Source organism: Schistocerca gregaria, chromosome 1 (genome assembly GCF_023897955.1).
Source record: "Schistocerca gregaria isolate iqSchGreg1 chromosome 1, iqSchGreg1.2, whole genome shotgun sequence".
Lineage (NCBI taxonomy): Eukaryota > Metazoa > Arthropoda > Insecta > Orthoptera > Acrididae > Schistocerca > Schistocerca gregaria.
The window spans coordinates 330,800,384-330,823,130 of NC_064920.1; the positions used below are offsets into that span (position 1 = coordinate 330,800,384).

At 44.0% G+C, this 22,747-nt stretch overlaps 1 protein-coding gene across 1 annotated transcript in view; it reads left to right on the forward strand.

The window, feature by feature from the left end:
• Positions 1 to 22,747, forward strand: part of LOC126344078 (uncharacterized) — a 50,680-nt gene that overhangs the window by 18,224 nt on the left and 9,709 nt on the right. Inside the window, exons 2-3 of the mRNA XM_050001992.1 lie at positions 11,818 to 12,111; positions 20,759 to 21,103. Of these exons, the coding sequence (XP_049857949.1) occupies positions 11,824 to 12,111; positions 20,759 to 21,100 (630 nt within the window). The 5' untranslated portion in view covers positions 11,818 to 11,823 and the 3' untranslated portion in view covers positions 21,101 to 21,103. The remainder of the gene's footprint in view (positions 1 to 11,817; positions 12,112 to 20,758; positions 21,104 to 22,747) is intronic.

The window sequence follows — 22,747 nt, forward strand, 5'->3', positions numbered from 1 at the left end:
TTCTGCATTTCTGTGAAACCATGCGGAACCCATCCAGGCGTCCAATCAGGATGCGAAGCACAGTCGTATGAGCTAATCCGGTTTCGTGGGCGATCACTGACCACTAACGCAGCAACAGCATGTTTTCTTCAGAGACACGAGGACGACCTGGCTGATGCATGTCTGCCACAGCTCTCCGACCTTCGTTGAAGGCTTTGCCCAAAGTGCCACTGTTCTGTACGACAATGCCGATTCCCCACACCCCTCTTGAAGACCTTGATTTACACTGTCGTGCAGTACGACCTCTGGCACATTCAATCTTGATCCAACTCCGTTGTTCCTGTTTCTAAAACATTGTGACACCGTTACGTTAGACCGCTCCGTCACAAGTGACTGAGTGTCCCTCGACTGTGTGCACGCCTGTGACGTGGGACGGGCGAGTCCATTTGCTCGGAGGTAAGATAGAAATGTCAGCAACGTGTGCTATCAGCGGCAATAGTAAATTCCCTTGCATAGAGTCTCCAAAGCAGTGTTGCCACTATTTAAGTTCCAACCTGTGTATGTCTGACCTGTCTGTGATATGTTATCGCCACAGACTAGTTAGGCATATTTTAACATTTCAATATGCACTTGAGAAAGGCTACCAAACCGAAATCATGATTCTGTAAAATAAATGAACAAGTAACAGTCAAATGGTGACATTTTTAAAAAAAAAATGTTGCGTTAACCACTGCGCCATCCAAATAAAGCGTTTCTCACACCTGCGGTGAATACCTCGACTGGCCTCCAGCCGACGCACTTGCCCACCTACCTCTCTCCACCTATCCACAGTCTCCGTCCATGTCCTCCATGCTCCCTACTTTGAGATTCCCGTATGAGGCCGAACGTAGCTGTGCATCTGTACTGAAGCTGGTAGATTCATTGTCCATCGAGGCGAATCAATTATGTAATAAACGAACAATTTAAAGAAGCTACCCATTTTTTGAGTTCATCGTCCTGACTTGAATTTTGGCTACACGCAGTCTTTATGGCTTTGCGATAAGAATATTAGTTACCATGTGCAAATAGAGTTCTTCCCTCCAACGACTGTTCGGTAACTTCGCTAAGTTTGTCAAGTTCACATTGGTTCAAATGGCTCTGAGCACTATGCGACTTAACATCTGTGGTCATCAGTCGCCTAGAACTTAGAACTAATTAAACCTAACTAACATAAGGACATCTCACACATCCATGCCCAAGGCAGGATTCGAACCTGCGACCGTAGCAGTCGCGCGGTTCCGGACTGAGCGCCTAGAACCGCGAGACCACCGCGGCCGGCTGTTTGTCAAGTAACGAGTAAACTACAGTGAGGCATCGGCAGCTCGTCGTGCAGCTGCTCACAGCAGACAACGCTCACGTGGCCTCAAACGACGTTTCATCCGGTCAGCAGTGTAAGACCCCCACTTTTTTCACACGTCACTTCCTTCTTATCTGCTGGGAAAGCGTTGAACTGCATTGTTACTTAGGAGATACCATACGTTTCACAACTCACTTTTTGTGGGACTTTTTCTTGCGATCCCTCTGCCTCTAATTGTTCATCCTAAAGCCGTTGCTGTGTTTATCAGGCAACCGATAAAATTCCCATATGTAAGGAAAATAAAGGACAGAGCACAAGAAAAGTTGTCTCATTTGTTTTATCCATACATTTTCTACGTAGCCCACATGTTGCCACCTACAAAATATGATGCCGTAGTCTCTTTCTATATCAGTTCATGCCCATATTTGGCCTACTACAAGGTGCTTCATTGAATTTCTGACCAGCGTATATATAAATTGAACTAGAAACAACTGCAAGAGATATGTGAGTCAGTGATATGGAAACAGCGTATTGTTTAACTAAAATAATCCAGTAGCTACAAGAAATGCGTCTCTAGAAATACGAAACTGAAACATTATACCACAGTCGTAAGACCAAACTTTTATATGTGAGTGCTTAGCAGTGAACTATAAGCTGGCCAGGCATATCAAATACTTAGAGAAAGCTTTTGATAATGTTGACTGGAATACTCTCTTTCAAATTCTGAAGGTGAAAGGAGTAAAACACAGGGAGCAAGAGACCATTTACAGTTTGTAGAGAAACCAGATGACAGTTATATGAGTCGAGGGGCATGAAAGAGAAGCAGTGGTTGGGAAGGGAGTGATACAGGGTTGTAGCCTTTCCCCGATGTTATTTAATCTGAATGTTGAACAAGTAGTAAAGGAAACAAAAGAAAAATTCGGAGTAGGCATTAAAATCCACGGGGAAGAAATAAAAACTTTGAGGTTCGCCGATGACAATGTAATTCTGCCGGTGATAGCAAAGGACCTGGAAGAGCAGTTGAACAGAATGGACAGTGTCTTGAAAGAAGGATATAAGATGAACATCAACAAAAGCAAAACGAGGATGATGGAATGTCGAATTATGTCGGGTGATGCTGAGGGAATTAGATTAGGGAATGAGACACTTAAAGTAGTAACGGAGTTTTGCTATTTGGGGAGCAAAATAACTGATGATGGTCGAAGTAGAGAAGATGTAAAATGTAGACTGGCATGGCAAGGAAAGCGTTTCTGAAAAATAGAAATTTGTTAACAGCGAGTATAGATTTAAGTGTAAGGAAGTCGTTTCTGAAAGTATTTGTATGGAGTGCAGCCATGTATGGAAGTGAAACATGGACGATAAATAGTTTGGACAAGAAGAGAATAGAAGCTTTCAAAGTGTGGTGCTACAGAAGAATGCTGAAGATTAGATGGGTAGATCACATAACTAATGAGGAGGTATTGAGTATAATTGGGGAGAAGAGTAATTTGTGACACAACTTGACTAGAAGACGGGATCGGTTGGTAGGACATGTTCTGAGGCATCAAGGGATCACCAATTTGGTGTTGGAGGGAAGCGTAGAGGGTAAAAATAGTAGAGGGAGACCAAGAGATGAGTACACTACGCAGATTCAGAAGGATGTAGGTTGGAGTAGGTACTGGGGGATGAAGAAGCTTGCACAGGATAGAGTAGCATGGAGAGCTGCATCAAACCTGTTCCAGGACTGAAGACCACAACAACAACAAATATTGACATTGGAAAATCTGTAATAAAAACTACAGTTGGTTAGAAAATGAAAGTAATGAGGAGATCTACCAATGAAATATAAGAAATAGTAGCGAACAAAAGACAACAGGTTACCGAAATTATTATTGTGTGTCTGAAAAAAGAAATGAAAAATAGGATGGGTTACAGAAGTAACAAAAGAAATAATATCAAAAAATCGGAAATAATAGAAGAAAACTTTTTAAAGAATGAAATACTAAATTTAGAACGTTTTCAGGACAGTAAAAGAAAATAAGACATCTGGTACAACATGAACACAGGAAATTAAAAGACAACAGGAGGAGAAAGTGAAGAAGTACTGGAAAACTGGAAGCACCAAAGAAAGATGAAGTTATTTTGGCAGCTTAGTTACAGAAGACAGCAGATGCAACGTGGAAGCCAGAAAAATAACTGCAATAGCGAAATACGCTTTCTGTGTTGCTACTGAACAATCGTTACTGGGGGAGGGGAAAAAAGTAAACAGAGATTTATCAAGACCTTTATCTGTAGTATGCTTCCATGTGTCTGTGAAAGATGGACACTGTTGAAAGTAGAAAGCACTTGGAAGCATTGTAAATGTGGCTTTGGAGAAAGGTAACGAGGACTAGCGAGACACAAAAAAAAAGTCTGTGAAAATGTCCAAGGAGGTCAATGAGCAAACAATGGTCATACCAACTGATAAAAAAGGCAAATAAACCTTTTTGGGTGTTTATTGAAACTCATAAGCTTTTGACAGACATAGTTGAAGGAAAAATGCTGGGAAAGGAAAATAAGTAATCGAAGAGCTATTAGAAGTATCAAGACATCGAAAGTATCAAAAAATGAAGATGATAGCACAAAATGGGGGAGTCGCAGCGACCTCTTACTCAACTTTTTTCTCAAAACACAGTGCCAACAGGCAGGTCGTTAAATACACAGCATCATTTATCGGCCTGATAATTTGTTGAGCGCGATAAGGGGACGAATTGTTTCGTAAAATCACATGATATGATAACAGGCACGGGCTGTTTCCCTTGTAATGCTGCATTCAAAGTACGCACACACGTGCTTAAGCAAGCAAAGATCATAGGTGTGTGTGTGTGTGTGTGTGTGTGTGTGTGTGTGTTCGGCAGCCTTGTCTGAGGCGTGGCCCAGTCTCTTGAAGGACTGAGTTATGAGGGCACAAGAACTGCATAATGAGCCTTAATTGAAGTCACGGGAGAGCTTGTTTTGCTTCCGCTTGCCTTTCCTGCAACTTGCGTATCATTTACTTCCTGCCTGTAATACAGACAAGTAATACCACCTCAAAAATACGACATTCTAGATAATATACAAAATGAGTGATACAAATAGTTGCATAAATCGCTTGAGTGACATATGTGTACTCCATTATTTCTTCAGAACTGTTAATTAGCTTGATTGTTTCACTTCAACATGTTTGAGACAGCTGGACGATCATGCTCCGTCTTATAGGAATACTTAATCAGTATGTTGATATTAATGGTAATTACGATTAAAAGGAAAAAAACAAATTACCTGTCACTGTGGTATGTGACACAGAAAAAATAAGGAGACTAAAAATTAGGTTCTTGCGTCTTTCATAACTGAATAATCTACAGATGTAAATAGGCTGTTTAAGTTTTTATGTTGGTAACATCACATAGCTCTCTGTATGAAAATCACTGACTGTGCAGTATGCAGTCTGTGGCTGGTTGGCATTGTTGGAATATTTGCTATTGTAGTGTTGGGTAGTTGGATGTGAACAGCGCGTAGCGTTGCGCAGTTGGAGGTGAGCCGCCAGTAGTGGTGGATGTGGGAGACAGATCGCAGGATTTTGAGAGCGGACGATCTGGACGTGTGTCCATCAGAAAGAGTAAATTTGTCATGAACTATTGAACATTATTAAGGTAAATACATTGTTTGTTCTCTATCAAAATCTTTCATTTGCTAACTATGCCTATCAGTAGTTAGTGCCTTCAGTAGTTAGAATCTTTTATTCAGCTGGCAGTATTGGCGCACGCTCTATTGCAGTAGTTTGAGTAACATAGATTTTTTTGAGGTAAGTCATTCATGAAAGTTATAGGTTATTGTTAGTCAGGGCCATTCTTTTGTAGGGATTACTGAAAGTCAGACTGCGTTGCGCTAAAAAAATTATGTGTCAGTTTAGTGATGATCAGAATAAGTAAAGAGAGAAATGTCTGAGTACGATCAGTTTTGCTCAGCTGCTTGAAAATCAAATAACGTAAGAGGTTTATTAGCACAGTCATTTATAAAATTTTTCTAAGGGGATGTTTCACAGACATCACAATAAGAACAAGAAAAAGAAACGGATCGGAATTTTGAGAGGAAACCTCCTAGCCTCGCCTTGTGTAGTTTTGGAGCATCGCAAAACCATAAAGGCCCCACTTCGCATACTAATAATGTGATAGTCGAATCACTAACACAGCAGCAACACGAGAAGAACTATAATCAACAATGCACGATTTTTCCTGTATTTCAGCTTAAATAACTTCTTGCTGTTTCTCTTGAGTCAGTTATTTCATCTTAAAAATTGGTTCTGCCCCTACAGTATGGGCTTTCATACATTATTTTCACTCGTCACCGCTATTCCGTAAAATATTCCGATGCAGTTGACATCTATAATCCCTTCCCTTCCCTTTCCTTCCTCCCCTTTCCACCTTCAATATACACTACATAAAGGATGGGGTAAATAAAAGTGGCCCGGAGAACAAAAGTCCATGCTATAAAGAAATACAGCAGAGGACAGCATATACAGTACTAAACTGACTACAGCAGATACCGACAGTGATTACGATTCATCTGTTGGCACTTTTGGGCCTTGGTCAGAAAGTTTCTGAAGGCGAATCGAAGCTGGCCTGTTGAAATTGGTGCAATCTCATCCGAAATGTTCTGTTTCAGTTCTTGAAGACTATGAGGGTTGTTGCGATACACCTTAGACCTGGAGGCTCCCCACACAAAGTAATCCCAAGCTGACAAATCAGGGGACCTGTGTGGCCAGATAGGGCCGTGATCATACTGATCTCTGCTAAAAATTCTGACAGACGTGAATATCGTGTGAATGTGCTACGAGGTTCGGCCGGCTGTTTGGGCAGTTATTCCATGCTGTTCGAAGTGTAGGTCTTTTCCTCCTTCGTCAGCGCTCCGTCTATTTCCGAAAGAACAGACAGAGCACGTCCACATAACTTAGCTACGTTCATTTACTTATATTTCAGTCAAAATGTCTGTTAAGAACTCAAAAACAGACAGAGCACGTCCACATAACTCAGCTACGTTCATTTACTTATATTTCAGTCAAAATGTCTGTTAAGAACTCAAAAACGTGCATTTTTTTATAAAGACACGAATTGTTTGGCAGCAGTGTGTAATCGATCTCTAAACTTCAAGAGATGGGCCAAATCTGTTCAGGTAAATCCGATCATACATTTATATTTACCTTCCACGTCTCTGAGACATGTCTCTTTAACTGTGAATGTAAACTAAGGAGAAACTGAGCACCTAATTATCGCTCCTTTTTACATGCAAACAACTCTAAACGAGAGTCATATAATCAACACAAGATGTTACCATGTCATAGTAATTTCTAGAAAGAGTAATAAAGAAAACCAACATAAGATAGCACAGAAAATACAGAAACAAATTTAGATAAAACTAATCAAAAGGTATATTGCAAATTTTTTCTTAAGTTTCTCTTAACATGCATGGAAAGTAAGAAGCGTGATAATATCCAAAATGTTGAAAGGGGGTATATTAATTTGACCTAACGTAAGGCTTCGCATTTCTCGTTGCTGATTGAAGCAGACTCGCTACACGAAAAGGGGGCATCTTAATTTCGTCCTTAGTTACGACTGATAATAAAGTACGCCTAATTGGTCAATTGTGAGTTTTGTTATCACGATAATAGGAGGAAATCTAATTAAGTTGGCAGACTGGGAAAAGTTTCACTTCCATATCTCACGTCGTGGGAGGATAAACAATCCACTGTATGTGCAAGGATAGAACAGCATCCTGACCTGCTACGACAAAATCTCTAAGCCCTACAATTTCTGACTGATACGACAAAAGGAAAGACAACAAACAAATGCAATGGATATGCTACGATCCGGCACGACCTTGCAGTGAAGAAGCTGTATACTTTCATTCGGCTTGAGTTCTGTTTGACAGATTGCTAATATCATACCAGGACTCTCTGAAGGAAAAGTGAGGTGGACTAATCTTAAATGGCAGTTAACCTACGTTCATAAATGCTGCTATTTATTACAAAGTTCGCTACGAAGATTAGACAAAATTATGTAAAACTTAGAAAATCTTACATTACGTTAATACCTTACTAATCTACAAAACAGGGCGCTTTTGTTAATTTAGCAGGGTAATTCAGAGCAGAAAATTCCTCTAGAATGAATTTACAGACACCCACTCACATAGAGAATCCAGGGAAACAAATTAGAAAGAATTTTGGAATATTCATTTGATACGATGACTATTGATACTCGATAGGCTCGCAGACTTGAGTTCCCTCCAGCTAAGGAGGTTACAATCAAAGCTGGAATGGCCGACGTCAACACCATGGTACGAATAATCATAAGACTCGCTCAGTGCTGAATTTAGAACAAACGGTATTAACGCTTCGGCCACATAGTTGCAACTGTTCATCCCAGGACCCTGTTAAAGTGCGTGGTCCCCTGAACCTACCAGAGAGGCTGAAAATGTGTGGACGGCAATTGTCCCTAGTTCTTTCTGAACAGAGAAAGGTTCCACAAACTTCTCATTCTACTGAGACAGTCATAGGGCTCTAGTTTAAACCTACGGGAGGGCTCGCTTCTGTCGTTGAGACTTGTTGCCGCCAGTCAGGCGTAAAGAAACTCTCCTATGGTTTTCGTACACAACAGTATGGAGAGGTGGGCTACAGAGTAGTGTAGCAACTGTCATCGTAGGATAGCTCGACAGAGGCAGAAATGATTAACGAAATAGTTAACACAGTAAACAGACGATCTACTGAACTTTTATCTTTCCAAGCACATGAAGATTCATAGCGAATAATGCAGCAAGAAACTGAATCCAACTAGCACAATGTCAACAAGGAGGAGGCTATCTGACCAAATGCACGAATGATAATGTCAGAGCCACGACTAGATGGCTTGTGAGTAGCAACACATAGCGAGGAGGCGCCAACTGCATGAGGGTAATGTGTCTACCGTTGGCCACCCTTAACTATTTGATCAAAAGTATTCGGACACTTGGCTGAAAATTACTTACAAGTTCGTGGCGCCCTCCATCGGTAATGCTGGAATTCAGTACAGTGTTGGCCCACCATTAGCCACGATGACAGCTTCTACTCTCGCAGGCATACGTTCAAGGTTTCTTGGGGAATGGGAGCCCATTCTTCACGGAGTGCTGCACTGAGGAGAGGTATCGATGTTGGTCGGTGAGGCCTGGCACGAAGTCGGCCATCCGAAAAATCTCAAAGGTGTTCTATAGGATTCAGGTCAGGATTCTGTGCAGGGCAGTCCATTACAGGAATGTTATTGTCGTGCAACCACTCCTCCACAGGCCGTGCATTATGAACAGGTGCTCGATCGTGCTGAAAGATGCAATCGTCGTCCCCGAATTGCTCTTCAACAGTGGGAAGCAAGAAGATGCTTGAAACATTAATGTAGGCCTGTGCTGTGATAGTGCCAAGCAAAACAACAATGGATGCAAGCCCCCCTCCATGAAAAACACGAACACACCATAACACCACCGCCTCCGAATTTTACTGTTGGCACTACACACGCTGGCAGATGAGGTTCATCGGGCACTCGCCATACCCACACCCCGACATCGGATCGCCACACTGCGAACCGTGATTCGTCACTCCACACAACGTTTTTCCACTGTTCAATTGTCCAATGTTTACGCTCCTTACACCAAGCGTGGCTTTGTTTCGCATTTGCTGGCGCGATGTGTGGCTTATGAGCAGCCGCTCGACCGTGAAATCCAAGTTTTCTCACCTCCAGCATAACAGTCTTGGTACTTGCAGTGGATCCAAATGGGGAATTCCTGTGTGATGATCTGGATAGATATCTGCCTATCACACATTATGACCCTCTTCAACTGTTCGGCCTGTACGCTTTTGTGGTGTACGTGTCCCTTCACGTTTCCACTTCACTATCGCATCGGAGACAGTGGACCTAGGGATGTTTAGGAGTAAGGAAATCTCGCGTGCAGATGTATGACACAAGTGACACACTATCACCTGATCACGTTCTAAGTGCATGATTTCCTCGGAGTGCCCGATTCTGCTCTCTCGCGATGTCTGACTACTGAGGTAACAGATATGCAGTACCTGACAGTAGGTGGCGCCTAATATGAGAAACGTATGATTTTTGGGGTGTCCGGATACTTTTGATCACATATATTGTAGTGGCTTGGGCTCTAGTGGTACAGAGCTGCTGGAGGTGTGGCTAAGCAGGTGTGCTCACTTGCGTCAGCTGGATCCTGCATGACCACTATCAGCTTCTGACCAAACTTCCAGTTCCGTTGCCCCCGAGGGATAATATTGATACGTGGTAATACGTCCAAAGAGAGAATTAAAGTGACTGGTACGTCACATCTCATGCAAGTGGGTACACTGGAACTTCGCACATGGAAAGTAATGAGGCTGTTGAGCCTCATAACCAAATGGAAAATAAGGTAAACTGATATGTCCAGTAGAAAATCCTGCTCCAAGCTTCAGCATGTGACAAACAGAAATGTACGTGACAGAAATATTGAACAAAACAGTAGAATATCATAGAAAGACAAAATTATGGAGGAGTTACAAAAATAAACATTGTAAAACTGGCTAGCTCGACTTCATAGTTGGAGTACTTAAATATTATGCATGAAATATACAAGTTATTAACACACTCAACATTACTCTTTTTCCTCTTCAACTACATAGGTGAACTTCCGATTTTCTAGCTAATTTAAAGAGTAATTACACAAAAGTCAAGCTTCTTGGAGGTACACATGTAGCATCATTTTAAATCCCAGACTTTATAGATCGGTAAATGTGCTGCTTACATAAGAGCATATGTTCGCATCAGTGGTTGAGTATAAGCATTGTCACAGACATTAAATAACACCGCAGAGAAAAATTTTTACATTTGCTGAAAAAGATTTCAAGTAAAACAAAACTTCAAAACTGCATATTTTTAATATTTTATGACAAAAGATGATTACATATAATTTATATAATAATTTACTTCCTTGAAAACATTGTGCTACACAAAGTCCAACACTGCAATATTTGTACCGCCATCTTTTTCCTTTCCTCATCCGCTCGCTAGTTTCCTTTTTTTTTATGTAAGCAGAATACAGCGCTGCAGTCGGCTAGGGATATATTAGACAACAATGTCTGGCACAGTTGTTAGATCGGTTACTGTTAATACAATGGCAGGTTGTCAACATTTAAGTGAGTTTGAATGTGGTGTTATAGACGGCGCACGAACTGTGGGACACAGCACCTCCAAAGTAGCCATGAAACGTGGATTTTTACCGCACGACCATTTCACATGTGCACCGTGAATATCAGGAATCCGGTAGGACATCAAATCTCCGACATCACTGCGGCCGGAAAAATATCCTGCAGGAGCAGGGCCAACGACGACTGAGGAGAATCGTTCAACGTGACAGAAATGCAACGCTTTCACAAATTGCTGCAGATTTCAGTGCTGGGCTATCAACACGTGTCCGTTGTGTGAACCATTCAAGGAAACATCTTCGATATATGCTTTCGCAGCCGAAGGTCCCTTGTGTACCCTTGACTACTTGAGGACACAAAGCTTTACGCCTCGCCTGAGCCAGTGATAACCGACGTTGGACTGTTGCCGATTGGAAACATGTTGCTTGGTTTCGCGTCAAATTGTATTCGAGCGGATGGACCTGTACGTGTATGGTGACAACCTCATGAATCAATGGACCCTCCATGACAGCAAAGGACTTTTCAAGGTGATGGATGGTGTGGGGCGTGCGCAGCTGCACCTGCATCCATTCATGTCCATTGTGCGTTCCGACGGACTTGGGTAATTCCAGCAGGACAATGCGACACCCCACACCTCCTGAATTGCTACAGAGCGCCACCAAGAACACTCTTCTGAGTTTAAACGCTTCCGCTGGCCACCAAATTCCCAGACATGAAGATTATTGAGCATATCTGGCATGCTTTGCAACGCGCTGTTCAGAAGAGATCTCCACCCCGTCGTATTGTTACGGAGTTATGGACATCCCTGCAAGATTCGTGGTGTCAATTCCCTCCAGCACTATTTCAGACATTAGTCGAGTCCGTGCGACGTCTTTTGCTCCCTGGGACCCTACATGATATTAGGGAGGTGTACCAGTTTCTTTGGCTCTTCAGTGTATTTAACAAAGGCACAATTGATGTAGATCAGCTGCTGCTGCATTTAATGGGCTATATATGACCTACTACGTGTATCACACGGTCGTCAGTCGTGTAGCGTGCCGGAAAACACATTTCGGTGCCTGCAAAAGCCGTGGTACCGTCCACACGGGCCAATACAAGCGCGCCCCGATGGCGTATGGACATAACACTGAATGTGTTAAAATTTATTTTTTCGGCCTTTCGTAATCCCATATTGTTTTCGTTTCTAATCGCCTCCGCATCGACCAAATGTTCACCCTTGAAGCGAACGCTGAGAGGGCTCTTTTTGACGTACCGTTCCAGCTCAGCTGGTGGTTAGCGACGGCGGCCTGGTCTGCAGGAGGAGATGGTGGGCCCCGGGCTGGAGTACCGCGTGGTGCGCGGCGGCGCGGCCGACTGCTCTCGCGTGGAGAGCTTCCTTCGGCGAGTGTTCTACCCGCGAGAGCCGCTGTGCGCCGCGCTCGGCTTCACGGCGGGTCCCGCGGACGCGGCCGACATGCCCGCCCTGGACGACCTGCGCGACGGCTGGTCGCTGCTCGCCGAGCGCCGCCAGGACGGCGCGCTCGTCGCCGCCTGCATCTGCGCGCTGCTGCAGCCGGACGAGGGCGGCGGCGCCGCCGGGCACCGCCGGCAGGTCACTCCGTGCTCTGTCCTCACTAGTCAGCTACCAGGCGTAGTCGTGGAGTTTTACTCAACTTTATCTACATCTACATCTACACTCCGCAAGCCACCTCACAGTGTGTGGCGGATGGTACCCTGAGTACCTCTATCGGTTCTCCCTTCTATTACAGTCTCGTATTGTTCGTGAAAAGAAGGGTTGTCGGTATGATTCTGTGTGGGCTCAAATCGCTCTGATTTTATCCTCATGGTCTCTTCGCGAGATATATGTAGGAGGGAGCAATATACTGCTTGACTCTTCGGTGAAGGTATGTTCTCGAAACTTTAACAAAAGCCCGTACCGAGCTACTGAGCGTCTCTCCTGCACAGTCTTCCACTGGAGTTTATCTATCATCTCCGTAACGCTTTCGCGATTACTAAATGATCCTGTAACGAAGCGCGCTGCTCTCCGTTGTATCTTCTCTATCTCTTCTATCAACCCTATCTGGTACGGATCCCACACTGCTGAGCAGTATTCAAGCAGTGGGCGAACAAGCTTACTGTAACCTACTTCCTTTGTTTTCGGATTGCATTTCCTGAGGATTCTTCCAATGAATCTAAGTCTGGCATCTACTTTACCGGTGATCAACTTTATATGATCATTCCATTTTAAATCACTCCTAATGCCTACTCCCAGATAATTTATGTAATTAACTGATTCCAGTTGCTGACCTGCTATTTTGTAGCTAAATGTTAAGGGATCTATCTTTCTATGTATTCGCAGCACACTACACTTGTCTACATTGAGATTCAATTGCCATTCCCTGCACCATGCGTCAATTCACTGCAGATACTCCTGCATTTCTGTACAATTTTACTTTGTTACAACCTCTCGATACACCACAGCATCATCTGCAAAAAGCCTCAGTGAGCTTCCGATGTCATCCACCAGGTCATTTATGTATATTGTGAATAGCAACGGTCCTATGACACTCCCATGCCGTGTATATGGACTGCTGAGACTGTAATTCCCGCTTCAGTCACTTCCTACGAACTTCACAAGCTGCTACATTGTCGCAAATAAAAGAGTGATCCGAATAGACAAAAAATTTCTTTTACTTTACGTCTACGGTCACAAATTTTTTCTCAACAGGTTACCGGTTTCGGTCAATAACCATCTTCAGGTCAGCAGCAAAATATGAAAAAAGCTAAATAGACTAGCAGATTGTCTACAGCTTAAAACAGTAAAATAGACCACAATTACAAGGATGGCTCCGGAGTATACAGGATTGACTGTAGTAACTGTGACAAATATTTTATCGGTCAAACGAATCCAATTGTACGAATTTTAATTATTTTTTCCAGGATGTGTATTTCAGGTTCGCTGAATTCTTTCTAAGAGGCCTAAATAGTTCATTGTAGATTCCCCAAATAGTATTTCGTCAAACACGAAGTTCCTTTTTCATTTTCTGCTAATATAAAACGTACATGTCTGGAGGAAGAAGCATTTCATAACACGATTTCTTCGCTCTATCTTGCAGACCACGATAATGTGTTTTTCTGTATCCACACAGGCATTTTTTTCCTATTTCACTTAATGTTTGCCCTCAATTTATGGAACCTATATACTTACAAATGGCCTCAAATCCTTACCAGACGGTTTTAGACACCTGTCAGTCACTAAGTCTTTGACCTCTTTCAGGATATTTGTAGAGTGAGGAAAGTGATGGTGAAATTTACAAACATGTGGTAACATACTCAAGGTTACCCAATCAGAGTTTAGTAACTTTTTACAGAATTTTCATGGCGAGACACCTCTCCATTTACCTGAAGCTGCATCGTAAACACGCGAAAACTTCTCCCACCCAGGACTTGTGTCCTGTTTCGTGATTGTTTTATATCCCCTAATTTTCAGTTTCTCCTCAGTCTCTTTTCATCTAGGTTCGATCATCTTGCTGCTCCCACCGCTAGCAGAGCTGCAGTGAAACTACCTTCGCATACGTAAACCTGCCTATTCTATAGTCACGGTGGATTGTTAGTGCCACCTGTTGTCAGATCCAGCGGACTGAAGGGGTCCCGCGAAGCTTTCCAGGCTTGCGGAAAATCAAAATTGCCTACTTTAACCACTGTGCTTCGTTATACACGTACTCTTCTGTCTCCGTTACGGCGGGTTGAGGTGCTTTAATGGTTGCGAAGAAGGCAGTGACAGACAAGCTGGAAGGAGAATTTCTGCACCTTTAGGCAATACAAGCGTTCTGGTGTTTCGTGTTCGCCTGTATATCGACTGATGTTGCTTTGTATACCACTCTACATCGCTCTGTTGTATCTGGCTTGAAATGCCTTTGTTTATTTGATTTCGGTATGTTCCTTTGCACTCTACGGCGTTGTAGTGTAGCGGCTCCAGACGTATTACGTATATTTATTCTCTTGGTAGTTCATAGACTTCAGTGGTTGTGTACTGTATGATGGCGTACTCAAACACTGAACATGCGGAGTGCACTTCCTGTACGGAGCAGCAGAAGGATATGCACGAGCAGCAAGGCGAAGGTCTATGGAAAGATTTCCAAACAGAAAAGTAACAACCCCTTAGACTTTCACCGCAGTGGACAGGCGTTTAAGGAGATATGGCATTCACTGTGCATCGCCATTAGATCGTCCTCAGCTGGTTGGAGTGGGTGTTGAGATCTTGGAAATAGTAGACGAAGATCTGACCATAAATATCCGCCATATAGATGCAACTGCAGGGTTCCTCAATCAGCTATAGAGCGCCTGCTTACGACGCAGCAACTCCAACCACTTCACCTGCGGAAAGTACAGGAGCTGACACCTGCATATTACCCCAGATGTCACAGTTTCTGTCAGTGGCTACTCGAGCGACAAGCTATTAAACCACTGTTCGGTCGCTGGTTACTGTTCACGTATGAGCGCCTTTTTACCCTTGCGTGTGTCACGAACGCTCATAACATGGACGTGTGAGCATATGAGAATCCTCGCTTAACTGCAGTACGATGATGCTGTGGTGTATCGAGAGGTTGCAACAATGGAAAATTGTACTGAAATGCAGGAGGATCTGCAGCGAATTGACGCATGGTGCACGGAATGGCAATTGAATCTCAATGTAGCGAAGTGTAATGTGATGCGAATACATAGAAAGATAGGTCCCTTATCATTTAGCTACAAAATAGCAGGTCAGCAACTGGAAGCAGTTAATTCCATAAATTATCTGGGAGTACGCATTAGGAGTGATTTAAAATGGAATGATCATATAAAGTTGATCGTCGGTAAAGCAGATGACAGACTGAGATTCATTGGAAGAATCCTAAGGAAATGCAATCCGACAACAAAGGAAGTAGGTTACAGTACGCTTGTTCGCCCAATGCTTGAATACTGCTCAGCAGTGTGGGATCCGCACCAGGTAGGGTTGATAGAAGAGATAGAGAAGATCCAACGGAGAGCAGCGCGCTTCGTTACAGGATCATTTAGTAATTGCGAAAGCGTTACGGAGATGATAGATAAACTCCAGTGGAAGACTCTGCAGGAGAGACGCTCAGTAGCTCGGTACGGGCTTTTGTTGAAGTTTCGAGAACATACCTTCACCGAAGAGTCAAGCAGTATATTGCTCCCTCCTACGTATATCTCGCGAAGAGACCATGAGGATAAAATCAGAGAGATTAGAGCCCACACAGAAGCATACCGACAATCCTTCTTTCCACGTACAATACGAGACTGGAATAGAAGGGAGAACCGATAGAGGTACTCAGGGTACCCTCCGCCACACACCGTCAGGTGGCTTGCGGAGTACGGATGTAGATGTAGATGTAGATGTAGATACGAGGATATCAACATCGTTTCGCGCTGAACATTTGTTTTAGTGGACAATCAGCTACTGGGATCGCATGTTCTTCCAAGCGCGTAACTAGCAGAGTGTATCGAAAACTTTTGGAAAATGAACTGAGTGCTCTGTATCATGATATCCCACTGCCCACACGAACCAACTTATGGTTTACGCACGATGGTGCTCCTGCACATTTGAGTTGGAACGCGAGAGTGTACCTTGCTGTTGCTTATCCCGTTAATTTGATAGGTCGTGCATGAATAGTTGCTTAAACCGCTCAATCTTAACCCCCTGGACGTCTATCTTTAGCAACGTCTCACGTAGTTTGTGAATGGTGTTGCACCTGAAAATGTTCCACAGCTACAGCAGCGTATTGAAAATGGCTGAGCACCTGTGCAGAGTAAGATAAACAGGGCTTGCACCATTCCGAGAGCTTGAAGTACGTCACTGTATCATTCTGAACATGTTCTATGGCATATGTACAGTACGTAATTGTGTTGAAATTTCTGGTCCCTTCGTGTCGTTGCTTCCTGAGAAGAATTGATTTTATGTTGGGTATGTTGCAATTGCGGTATCTAATTTACTGCATAACTCTGGAATAAAGCAGTCTCGGAGAAAATTCTGTTTAACGTTTTAGTCTTATTTTTGTGCATGAGTTGCATCCACAAAGTGTGTGCAATTACTTTTGAATCAACCCGTATGAGCTTGTTTATGCCATGGCAAAAATTAATTAATATCATAATTTATTGTTTGTTCGTTATAATTTTAATGTACATATAACAGATATTCCATACGTGACTAATTTTTAAAGAAATTTAAGTTGTTACTTTCTAGCTTAGCATTTATCAACCTTTTACCATGCACTGTCCAATGAATGAAAATTTCCAATTCACCAGATGAGAATATATTTGGTGTCACTTGGACAAATAAACTAACCAAATACACTAAAAATACAATTCAGGCACACACTAAAATAAAAGCATCCTACTGTAAACTAAAGGGTTAAATTACGACACATAACCTCAGTGTCATACCCAGAAAATGACACTCATTAAACTTGAGATTAACGCAATGTACATATAATTTCAATGTACCGTGCTGCTGAAACTCGTCATGCCAGTAAATATCAGCAAAAAGTGACTAAACCAGTTGAAATAATTTCATAAGCGTTAAGTTTCAAATGATCACCTCGGGTCAACTTCACCTTACAGGCGTATTCCTGCGCGTCACGGTGATCGGCTTCCTACAAAAACTTGGCAGTAATTTGTATTTTTGATGTCAGTAGGTAATGATTCGCAAAATGCAGGGAAAAGTACTTTTTTGTATATTTGTATCTACGCCGTATATATCTCTCGGCTGCCTTCGCATCACACATAAAGTTATTATTCAATTTTATTATTAGAGTTTCTGAAGTAACTTGGACTTGATTGGTTCATACACCTTAAGCTAAGTGATGATAAAGTTGTACTGCCACCTCTTGTGTGTTCCACAGTGAAGCATAATCAACAATTCTGCCTCCTGTATTGTGAGACAGTGTAAGCTGCCCGCCAGCTGCCGTCTTCAACGGACACTAGCTGGGCGGATCTGGCATCCATTAATAATTTTTGCTCTGTAATGCCGTCCACACCCACCTCCATAGCCGAGGTCGCTAACTCACGCCAGCGCGATGGCGCTCGACTCCGAGGTAAGCTGGTTCGAAACCTGGTGATGGAACATTTTCACTGGCAGTATTTGGCCGGACTAAGGAGGAGAAATAATGACGCCAAGTTCCTGGTACCTATTTTTGCGCAAAGTCGTGGTTTAAATTCCAAATCTCTCCTCGGCCAACGCATGTGGCACTGCTGATGGCGATTCGCTAAGCTATTGGAGAGGAGTGGACTGTGTGCTAGCACCGAGCTTCACCTTCCCCCTTCCAGCAATCCATAACAAGCAGACACAACACGACACTGTACATGCACACATTACAATCCTCCACACAAGACAGATACACACTTAACACTTCACAACACGTCGGAGGAAGGCAACGGCAAAACACCTACATTAGGACGTTGCCAAAAGTGCGATGCATGATTCATGCATGTGCTTCCCTGGTCTCATTTCCTGGGTATGAGGCCATTTTGATGTTGCATATCGTCCACATTATGTACTCACTACATTAATGTGTTCGGTTATGATACAGCTTGCTTAGTCATTAATAAAACTGGTGGTATACTGTGGTGTATGTAAACGAGCCTGTAAAATATTTCAATTCAAATACAGAATCTAATGAAAATAATAGGAGAAAAATGTTCTTACAACGAATGTTCATGCAGTAAACGAGTTATTAAACAACGCAGTCCTTCCTTTACTTTGGTGTAATTTACGCAGGAACGAATACCGGCGAAGCTGGTTTGACAGTCGTATGCGCTTCGGCTAATTCCTTAAACTTTGCAAGGTGGTGTATCGATTTGTCCATACGTGAAGCCGTTGGAATTATTCCGATAAAAGCGTTTTACCATTTAGGAGCCCAAACTAGCGTGTCAGTATCATCTGCTGACAGTACTACACACTAACTGAAATGGTAGTGAACTGACTGACCAATTCAGAAATTGTTACAGGAGCACAGCAAATGAATATTGAAGGCTGTTCACGACAGTCATGGCTACATTTATCGACGTACATGAATTTACCGGCGGGGTCAGGGATTTTCTCTGCCTCGTGATCACTGGGTGTTGTGGGCTGTCCTTAGCTTAGTTAGGTTTAAGTAGTTCTAAGGTCTAGGGGACTGATGACCATAGATGTTAAGTCTCATAGTGCTAAGAGCCATTTGAACCACTTGAACATGAATTTACAGAATAAACGCCATTATAGTTCTGAAAGTCCTCATCAGTTACTTTAAGAACCTTGCACTGGTGAGGAAATGGGTACATGGTATACAATTACTGCTACACGAATTATTGGACCGATCTTTCCCCACCAAACAATATGTTCTGATAGTTGCAGACTGCATTTTCTGCATTCGCAGCTGGACCACTGCCGATGCCTGTCGATGTTTATAGAAATACTCACGTGTCTGACATCCCCAACACACAAGAAAGGAAACTATACAACCTGGAGTGTGTGTCTGTGGGTAGTCTAAAGAAAGTATACCAGAAAATCAGGGATTTATTTACATCAATTACTTCAAGCTTTATATTATATACCGTGTGAGTTACGATGTGTTGTAATATGCCATTGTGCTTAACGTTGTTTTTATCAGTCAAAAATTGAATTTATTCCACGTAACATTAATATACCCTACACTCATATTCCATAAAATACTCATATTCATAATACTACATTAAAAACTAAACTCATCCCGTACAGACCATGAAGGTCCAAAAGTACCGAGCGGCCGCAGTGTCATCCGGGCTGAATGCGCCCCGTTTGCCAACAGCGCTCCGCAGATTGGATAGTAACCCATTCAAATGCTAGCCCAGGCCGACAGCGCTTAACTTCGGTTATCTGACAAACCGGTAATACTACACTAGAATACGAAAACTGAACCTGTAAGAGTGAAAGGAAATCATGTGAAGGTCTCTAGAATTACCTCCAGCGTGGATGGCGTAAATTCGTAGGGGTCCCGCCCGAGAGTGTCCATCCCACCAAATTTTAAAATATAAAACACCCAAATTGTTTTAAAGCAGCAACTCCTTCGCAGAGCATCACCACCTGCCTCTTTAACCCCACGACGGTTGCCTGTCGACTCCACGATTTCGAGAACTCGATACCGCTCCACGAAACTGTTTGACGTTACGGCCAATCGGAATCAGAAGCATAACTTAGACGTACTCACTGGCCATTTCCTGCTACTGCAATGGGTGATAGAGACACCTAGAGAACTGAGAAAATACTCGCCCTTACAAAATACCTAGTCATCTCCAACGACCAACCATGTATTGTGAGGGAAACCATATCCGCACACACTTCCGTGGCCAAGGTCGCTAAGGCACGCATGTGCGATGACATTCGATCTGGGGTAAGCCAGTTCGAATCCTGGTGATGTCAAAAGTTCTCACTGGAACTGTTTGGTCGTCAAGGGGAGCAGACATGGTGGAGTAAAGTTCCTGATTGGTAGACATTTCACCAATGTCCTGGTTTAAATACCAGACCTCTGCAGTGTCTAATGAAGTGAGGCCATAGAACACCGTTGACGGTGATCCGTCCGCGCCTGGGGACATTAAACTGGGCTGTCCTCTTGGTACGATTCGCGAGGAGCAGGCTATGTGCCGGCGCTGGGAGTCACCCTCTCCCTTCTTTCATCATAATCTTCATCCTCATCATCATCATCAAGATGGCCCTGAGCACTATGGGACTTAACTTCTAAGCTCATCAGTCCCCTAGAACGTAGAACTACGTAAACCTGACTAACCTAAGGACATCACACACATCCATGCCAGAGGCAGGATTCGAACCTGCGACCGTAGCGGTCGCGCAGTTCCAGACTGTAGTGACTGGAACCGCTCGGCCACCCCGGCCGGCTCATCATTATTATACAACTTAAATAATACACTACATTCCACACAAAATGACACCCATCCACCCACCTACCCACCCATCCACACACACACACACACACACACACACACACACACACAAAATACATACATAAACTTGGTGAGACGACAACAAACGCAAACAAAGCTAGCTCACAAGATTTTCGAGAAAGTGGACGATTCACCATCTGACCACCTGACAGAGTCTGAGGGACGGGACAGGGTGTACGCAATGATAGGATCCTGCCTCCCCAGAACTAGTTGCCTTGGAACGCCCCATACGTCCGAGACGCTGTACTGCGACGAGCTGGAACAAGGACGGCTCTTGCCCGCAGTTTGGGGACGAGCGCATGGCGGAGATCTGGCGCGTCGTGGGCGTCGCGCACGCGGCGGCCGGGCTGGAGGGGCGCCGCGCGCTGGACGTGTCGGTGCTGGCGGTGGACCCCTCGCTGAGGGGCGCCGGGCTGGGCCTCGAGCTGCTGCGGCGCGCCGCCGACGTGGGCCGCGAGGCCGGCGCCCCGCTGCTCACCGTCGTCTGCACCAGCGCCTACTCGGCGCGCCTCGCCCAGAAGCTCGGCATGCGCTGCCTGCACAGCCTGCCCTACCAGCAGTCCGGCCTCGCCCACCTGCCCCAGGAGCCGCACACGCACGTCCACGTCTACGCACTGGACCTTTAACAGGTACACTGCAAAGCGCCACTAGGGTAAGGATCTAGTCAATCTGTTTTGTCACGCATATGCACTCAATATCCCCTCTCAAGGTGAAGTCCCCCACTATGGTCCAGATCTATGTAAAGGAATTGTGGGCACGGAAATGGAAGAAGAGGGTCAGCCCTAACACGATAGCTGTAGTTCTGTGCCCTGATAAAACATTAACAGTCTTACTAACTAGGCATGGGAACTATCAGCGGCTGTAACAAAACAAATGCTACAAATTACTTTCATTTATTATTATGGCTTCAGTAACTGCTCAGCAGAAGGGTTCACGGGAGAGGAGTGTATATACACATATGAGCGTGTGAGAACTGTGGATGTTCAAAAAGAAAGGATTGGGAAACGTATCACAAAACAGAATCACGTTAACTCAGTGCTAATCGTGGAACTGAGTTGTAGGTGATGATTGCATCGGAAGGTTAGTGAGTAAAGAGAAACAGAAACGCAAAGAGTAAACTCATGACCGAAATGTTACCACACAGTGACTGACTGACCGATCTGAACTAACGAGCGTATGAATTTCGTAATTCATTTCTGCAACATTTACATCATTTATGGTAGACGAGGTGCTGTGAGGCCGCATGCGGAAGTCGGACGCTAGCGTGGCCCTGCTAGTCTGTTCGTGAATTGCCTTTTCCCCTCACATTGAAAAAGACCTTTATCTGCGTCACTCGACTTCGGTTTTAGGTCCTGTCCTTAATACCATATATACGAATGACATCCCTAGGCAGATTGGCGGAGAAACTGCTCTCTAGGCGGATGTAGCCGTTCTCACTGGCCATTTCGTGCTACTGCAGTGGGTGGTGGAGACACCGAGAGGGCCGGCCGGAGTGGCCGAGCGGTTCTAGGCGCTAGAGTCTGGAACCGCGCGACCGCTACGGTCGCAGGTTCGAATCCAGCCTCGGGAATGGATGTGTGTGATGTCCTTAGGTTAGTTAGGTTTAAGTAGCTCTAAGTTCTAGGGAACTGATGACCTCAGATGTTAAGTCCCATAGTGCTCAGAGCCAATTGAACCATTTTTCACACTACTGTACAGTGAAGCATTTCAACAGGAGCTGGCTGATCAAAAGTATCCAGGTAGGTTATGTAATGAGGAATTGACCAATAGGTGTCAGGAAAGGTGGATGCCCAAGTATAAACGGAGATGAGCAGTAGCAGCAGAATGGATCGTACGGGAGTGAAATTTGAACCCTTTTAAAACTACCCAAGCCGACAGTTTGATGTAAATGTGGAGTCGAAGGAACAACCACAACCACAGGCAGACCCTGTGTACATACGTATGGCGACAGTGGAGCATTTTGGAGGGTGGTTGTAGAAAAAAATGGTTCAAAGGGCTCTGAGCACTATGGGACTCAACTGCTTAGGTCATCAGTCCCCTAGAACTTAGAACTACTTAAACCTAACTAACCTAAGGACATCACACACATCCATGCCCGAGGCAGGATTCGAACCTGCGACCGTAGCAGCCGCACGGTTCCGGACTGCGCGCGGTGGTTGTAGAAAACAGCATGAAACCAGCGGAAGGAATAGTTACCAAACTACTTCAGGCAGTCCATCTAGCGTAATGACTGTGGGCAAAAAGACACTGAGATGATCGAACAGATCCAAGGA